We start from the raw sequence: 6,946 nt of genomic DNA, 5'->3' as shown, positions 1-6,946 counted from the left end.
ACTAATAATACTAAAAAAAACCTTAAAAAATAAAACATGGAAAATGTTCCTACTACCCCGTCCTTTCAGCCTGCTGATAATTTCTTACTTCTGATCTTCATGAAGTCAAGTAATGCACAGGTTTCAAGTAATCAAGCTTTGCTGATTTGTATGGTTTTAAGATTGCTACAATATATTTTTGAAGGTGACATTTGACCTGCAGTCCATCTGATATTCAAACAAAATCTGATACCAGCTTTTACACTACATTTTCATTGCAATAATATTTTTGATTAAACACTTCTGTTTCTATCTGAATAAATTAACACCAAATAAAACAAATCTATTTGCAGTATGTGTTAAATGCTAAAACACTATCTTATTTTAATTGCTTTGCGATTTTAGCTGACCCAATTCAAATCACATATCTTAACAATTTGTAACCACACTGTAAGTAATCTAATCTAATCTAATTCATTCGAGGCGTTAGTCAATGTGCATGCGGAAAAACAACACGATGTTATAACTGTGATCTTTTAATAATATATAATACAAAATAAAGTCACAATTCGCAAGCTTATATCAAATATCCCTTAGCCCTTGCCTTATGTGTTTTATTTCGGATTGTTCAGTTAACCAGAGGACTGCAGTTGGACTCACTGTTGATTAGATTACTTTTCCAGAGATAAATCTGGCGGCCCAGCCAAGGAAATACCTTACGTCTTCGCCTGATATTTAAATTAAGGTGGTAGCCCAGAATCGCACCCCGCCTTAGCCTTTTGCAGGTAAAATGAAAAGGCGGGGGAGGGGAGGCGATGAGGATGCGGAAAGGGTGGGACACACACCCCGATTTAAGTAGGTGCAAATGGTGGCTTAAAATGATTCATCCAAGCTATGAGTCTCGATCCAATCAATGTTAATTCAATCAGCACAAAGCTCAATGTTGTTTACATCCCACTGTGTTTGCCTTGTGTGTGACCAAAGCCGGGTTTATTGGAAGTTTATCTATTTCCTTCTTTCTCTCCCTCTCTCGGTCATCCTTGGGTTGAATGCGCTTAGGATCGAAGTCGCCATGGTAACCAGCAGCTCCGTTTCCTCGGGAGGCAGACAGCAAAGCTTGGATTGAGCTGAATCCAGACTCCATCATGCGCTGGGTGGAGAGACAGGGGGGAAAAAATAAAGAGGGAAAGCAAAAACAGAAAGGGATAAAAATGCACCAAGGTAGTACCCATTATCTCGGTTAATAGACCATTCATCATCAGAAAGCTAGAACCTAGCGTAAAGCGCCAAAACCATGTGCAGATTGTATTTACATTATCACTGGGGAGGGGGCAAACAAGAGGAAAGAAATCAATAATGTATCCACGCATATATTCGCATTAATTTGTTTAAGCTGCGAAATATTCGCCGAGCATCTCCAGACACAACAAGCGGACTGATTATAAAAGCAGACTCCAACACGGTGACGATGGCACATCCAATTGTAACCCAACGGCATGGAGACCACATTTAGCAAATCATTTCACGTACTCCTTCTTCATCGGCTGGAATCCAGTGTTCAACATTTTTTTTTCTTATTTCATGTACTTTAACCAAAAAAAAAGGAAAAATAGTCCACCCGTTTCGGATCTACATAAGAATGGAGACAGAAGATATTGTTACAGAGTAACGGTGTATTTACCTAATCAACGGAATGGTGAGCATAAAACATAAAGGGCATGATGTACGCCATTGATAAATGCATTTTCCTTGCGGTGGTTATTTAAATAGTTATTATAAACAGGAACAGCAAGTCCAAATGTTTAAACAAGGTTCTTGATGAGGCGGAAAGAAATGGTTCGCCACTTTTGTATCTGTATGTAATTCATCCAGGGAATTTGTTTCTTTTGATTGTGTTATCATCAAGTAATCTAAGATATCAAATCGCCAGCATCAGAATTACCATCCTTCAGTGAAACCCAACTAGCTGTTTGAAGCCATTTAATCCAAGGCTAGGCAGGCGCTTGCAACATTTTTAAACACCCTAGACACATACATACACACGTATATATTTATCTCATACCAAAACCAGTGCAACCCAATGTAGCAGTAAGAAATGCCAGATTTCAAAGCCCCCCCACCCCTTCAGCGAAATATGGGCGAGGAAATATTCCGGATGGTTCGCTACAATGGTAGACTCCACCCCCGCGGCCTGTGATTGGCGGTGGAATAGATTCGGAAGGCTGTGATTGGAGGTGGCCGGATTTGGTTGGCGTCATTGCTAAGTAGCCCATTCATCGATGCATTTGGGCGTTGGAGTCTGCATGTTATTAGCGCTCAGGGAGACCTCTCCATTTTACCCCCTTGTCGAAGAGCAAAAGCTACAAATCTAGGAATCTACAAATTTTATTACCAGTGCAACGTGGCCTTTTCCCCCCACCCCATTCGTGTTTTTTTTAAATTGTCGCTCGCCGTAGGATTTGTTGCAAGGAACTTGAAACTTTTTTTTTCCCTCTCTCAGGGTGTGATTCCGGCTCCTTTTCCCCCCTCACTCTTCACTCCTCCTTCTGTCTGCCCGTCCCCGTGTGTGTGTGTGCGTGCAGCATTGAAAAGCCAGGCGTCATTGTTCGCTTTCTTTCTTTCGCTGGCTCGGAGTTTCTTTGTTGTACAAGCATGGGAGCCCAATTCTCGAAGACCGCTGCAAATCGCGAAACTGTTGGTGAAAAAGCGGGGGAAGCTGCAGCTGGATCACCTTCTAAAACCAATGGGCAGGTTTGTATTTTAGAATCGTTTCCTTCAGATTATTTTTGAACTGGGTTGATATGAAATTTGTTTTTCTCTAAGATCTCGACAGAAGATGCATTGTAATGTGATACTCTAACATGGGGGCTACCAGAGCGATTTAGGGTTTGATGAATTTTCCTTTTTCTTTCCAAAAGACGTTTTGTAATCTTGTTAGACGAAGTGATTTAGAGAGCACCATTTGTCTTCGCCATGCCGTTGTATTGGAAGTGATTACAAACGGAATTGTGAACGATTATATAAAATGTTCCAGATGAAAAGTGTTATGTTAGTACTGGCATAGACGACTGAAGATGCGTTGCTTTTATTGGGTTGTGTGATTAGATGTGTCGAGTCCTTCATTCTCATGTGGATGCCCACGACAATTTTGATGTCCTTTGTTTTATTTTGGGGGTGGAGGATTTTCCAATAGCTGGGATGAATGTTGGACGGTAGTGTCGGACTATTGTATGTATTCTGTGCTAAGTCGAGGTGATAGCCCATGAATTTCATTGCCAATCTTTCGTTCGAGGTTTAGAAGGTGTGAGTCCTCCTGTCGCCAACAGAAGCGGGATATTTGTACAGGTCTAGCACCACGCCTTTATCTGGTGCTGATGGTATTAATAGGACTATCGCCGCGAGAGCTCACAAACATTCATTCGAGTCTCGGCTCAGCTGCTTTTTATTTCCTCTATTCCCTTCCCCCCCCCCCCCCCCCCCCCAAAAAAAAACAGCGCGCCACTGCAAATAAATATTAAAATTACAAAATTTGGATTTTTCGTTGATGGTACGGCAGTTAGTGAGCAGCTTTTGGGGTAGGGAGTGCGGGCTCCCGGCGCCTGTCTCAAGTGAGCAGCTAGCTCAATGCTCTGCTCGTTGCCGGCAGCCCCCCGAGCACAATGAGCATGGGGCGCCTCCTAGCGGTTAGCTGGCTACCTCTACCCCCGGGGAGTTTTCCTGAAATGGATCGCTGCAGGTTAGCATAGAATTCAATACGTGGGGAAGGGGGTGGGGGTGGGGGTGGGGGTGGGGCGAGATAAAAGCCTCGATGATAAACCTCCAGGTGGACTAGGTTTGTCGTCATATCGTACAGCGAAGGTACTACTGTGTGGACATTGTTTAAAAGCAAACAAACGATTGGCGCATCACATTGCAAGCCCATTCCTGCTCACGATTCTGGGAATAGAAATGCTACCTAACTTTTTTTGTTTTTATTGACTGGGGAGGAGTGTGGCGAGAACGGGGTGGGGAAAACCAGAATTTGGCTGCAGTGCCCTCCATGCGGAATGTCTCCTGCATTTCTAGTAGATACTTTTTTTTGGGGGGGGGGGGTGCATTGTCCTACATCTCTCAAAACGGGGTGCCCAGAGTCAGGATGCGTTGAGGTGGGCTCCTGATCCTTTTTTCCCCTCTCCTACCGCCGCTGGCTAATTCTCAAACACAAGCCATGGCGCGTTTGCAGTATTTTTCCCTGGGCATGAACAGAATGGTGGTGAAGGGAGGGGAGAGAGAACTTTACCTTCCACCCTTCTGTCCTTCCTATCGCTCTTTACCTACACAAAGTCGGTCCATTTTGTGTGTGTGTGTGTGTGTGTCGCCTCTCCTATCTGCTGGCGGTGCTAATAAACCACCATTTTGTGTGTATTTTCTCCTCCCTCTTCCCTCTCTCTCTCCCCGTTTTAGGAGAACGGCCATGTGAAGGTGAACGGAGACGCGTCTCCAGCCGCAGCCTCCGCCGCTGCGCCCGCCGCTGAGCCCGCCGCGGAGAAGGAGGAGCTGCAGGCGAATGGGGCGACCCCGGCCGAGGAGAGCAAAGAGGACGGGGGGACGGCGGCCGCACCAGCACCAGCAGCAGCAGCAACATCGGCGCCGGTGAGCAGCGAGGCGGCCAGCACCAGCGCCAGCACCCCCCCGGCCGCGGCCAAGCCCGCAGAGACGAACGGGGGGGAGTCGGCGGAGAGCGGATCCCCGGCGGAGGGCGAGGCGGCGGCGGTGGCCAAGGGCGAGGAAGCGTCGCCCCCTGCTTCGACCTCGGCCGCCAGCCCGGCCAACAGCGAGACCCCGAAGAAGAAGAAGAAACGCTTCTCCTTCAAGAAGTCCTTCAAGCTCAGCGGCTTCTCCTTCAAGAAGACCAAGAAGGAGACCGGGGACAGCGCAGAGAACGAAGCGGCTGCCTCTGCCTCTGCTGCTGCCCCTGAGGGGGAGAAGGAGCAAGGCGCCTCTCCTCCCGCGGCCGCCCCCGATAGCACAGCAGAAGCCGGCACCACCGAGGAGACCAAACCCAAAGCCGGCCAGGAAGGCGATGCCAGCTCCCCCGCCCCCGCTCCGGCCAGCGAGCCGGCGGCAGCTGCTGCCAACTCGGAGGAGAAGAAAGAGGAGACCGGCGCCTCGCAGGAGGACAAGCCCGAAGACAAGGCTCCCGAAAGCGGGGACGTACAGGACGCCAAAGCTCCGGAGGAACCCAGCAAGGCCAACGAAGAGAAGCCCACAGCGGAGCAAGCCTCGTCCAACCCAGCTGCCAACGCTGAAGCCTCCACAACTGAGCAAGAGGCGGCAGCGGTCCAAGAACCACCACCACCAGCAGCAGCAGAGCCAGCTGTACCACAGGAGGTACCATCCGAGTCTAGTCCAGCGCCACCAACTACCGACTCAGCAGAGTAAAACGGAGAAGCCCAAAACTGGAGTGATAATCAAAGGACCTTTTTCCATGTTTGTTTGTTGGAGTGGTGCCAGGTACTGGTTTGGAGAACTGTCTAACCAGGGATTTTAAAGGCATTTTTTATTTTTTAAAAATAAAAAGAAATCCCATTGCATTCATTCTGTTACCACCATTCCAACAGGCAGAGATGAGCCCCAAATCTCGCTCTGTCATTTTTTTGCATCAGTATTACTGTTTTTGCATATTTTGCATCATTTTATACAAAAGTTTAAACCTTTTGATCAATATATGGACATGTTCATTGGTGTGGATAATCTGGGTGGGTAAATCCTGGGTAAAATGTAAATGAAGTAATATTGGAACCACAATGCAGTGGTGTAGTTGCCAAGTAAATGTGCCACAAACTAATTATGTAAAGGATTAGTCTTTTTAAAACAAAAGTTGCAAATCTTACAAAAATAATCCATACAGTTTACAACACTAAGTCTTGAATACAAGAAAGCAAGGAAATCTGTGTCAGAAAATCAATAGTTTTAGTAATGCATTAAAATCATAGAAACTTTTCACTTATCTCATTTATAGCTGTACAAGTCAAGTGATAAGTAGAAGAAAAAAAAGCAAGTTGTATAGGCGTTATTGTTTATTGCTGGTTCATGACCTTAAAGTGTAATTATGTATTACAGCAGGGTGTTTTTAACTGTGATTATGTATAAATGAAAACTTAATATCAAGAAGCACATGAAGTTTGCAACTCTTCACCCTGCCCATTTTGTAAAATTGCTGTCATCTTGGAAGATCTTTTAAACAATTTTAAATGAAAAGCTGTGATAAGTGGAATGGTTGCTGTTTATATACTGTTGTATGTTTGGTTACAGCAGTCAATGCTTTTTTTCAGCCGTCTTTGACAATTGGGAAAACTCTTCAGATGCAATGCGTTTTGTGTAGCATCTTGTCTATCATAGTTTTTTTGTAAATACTGGAGAAGCTTTGACCAATTTGACTTAGAAATGGAATGTAACTTTGCTTACAAAATTGCTATTAAACTTCTCTGCTTAAGGTGTTCTAATTTTCTGTGAGCACACTAAAAGCGAAAAAATAAATGTGAATAAAGTTTCGACTTAGTCTATTTTATTACTCTGTTCATTTTGAAGTTTGAGGCTATTCCTGGTCATACTAAAAATATAGAACAATTCACTTGCTACATCACAGCTGAAAAGAGCAAATGTACAAAGGCATCTCGAACTGACCACTTAGGGGGATGTTGAGACCATGAGGTAGAAAGGATGAATCAAATGTGGATTGTTTAAAATTAATGCTTTTATTTGCCGAACATGGTGCAGTTACATACTAAAAATTGATGCCTGCTTTATAACTGGTTTTTGACTAAAAGATTATGAATTTGAAAGATTTAAAAATTTCTTTTTCCAGAAGAGAAAGAAACCATTTGTTTGGGAGGTTTTCTTTCAGATGGCTCATTCTTGATTTGAATTTTCATTTTGAGATTGTCATATTGGGTGGCTCAGTGGGTAGCACTGGGGACCTGGGTTC

At 44.8% G+C, this 6,946-nt stretch overlaps 1 protein-coding gene and 1 long non-coding RNA gene across 2 annotated transcripts; one reads left to right on the top strand and one right to left on the bottom strand.

Moving 5' to 3' along the window:
- Positions 1 to 236: 236 nt before the first annotated feature.
- On the bottom strand, positions 237 to 2,183 carry LOC140460960 (uncharacterized). Its single transcript, XR_011954426.1, has 2 exons — positions 1,661 to 2,183; positions 237 to 1,129 (listed from the first exon to the last, which is right to left on the bottom strand). It is a non-coding gene; the product is annotated as an uncharacterized lncRNA (long non-coding RNA).
- Positions 2,184 to 2,247: 64 nt separating this feature from the next.
- On the top strand, positions 2,248 to 6,512 carry LOC140460949 (uncharacterized). The gene is made up of 2 exons (XM_072555707.1): positions 2,248 to 2,730; positions 4,423 to 6,512. The coding sequence occupies exons 1-2, from the start codon at positions 2,632 to 2,634 to the stop codon at positions 5,398 to 5,400; spliced, it is 1,077 nt and encodes a 358-aa protein (XP_072411808.1). The 5' UTR covers positions 2,248 to 2,631; the 3' UTR covers positions 5,401 to 6,512.
- The last annotated feature ends 434 nt before the right edge of the window (positions 6,513 to 6,946 follow it).

The sequence above is a fragment of the Chiloscyllium punctatum genome, chromosome 3 (genome assembly GCF_047496795.1).
Source record: "Chiloscyllium punctatum isolate Juve2018m chromosome 3, sChiPun1.3, whole genome shotgun sequence".
Classification (NCBI taxonomy): Eukaryota; Metazoa; Chordata; class Chondrichthyes; order Orectolobiformes; family Hemiscylliidae; genus Chiloscyllium; species Chiloscyllium punctatum.
Note: the sequence above shows the minus strand (reverse complement) of the source record. Positions and strands in the feature narration are given on the sequence as shown.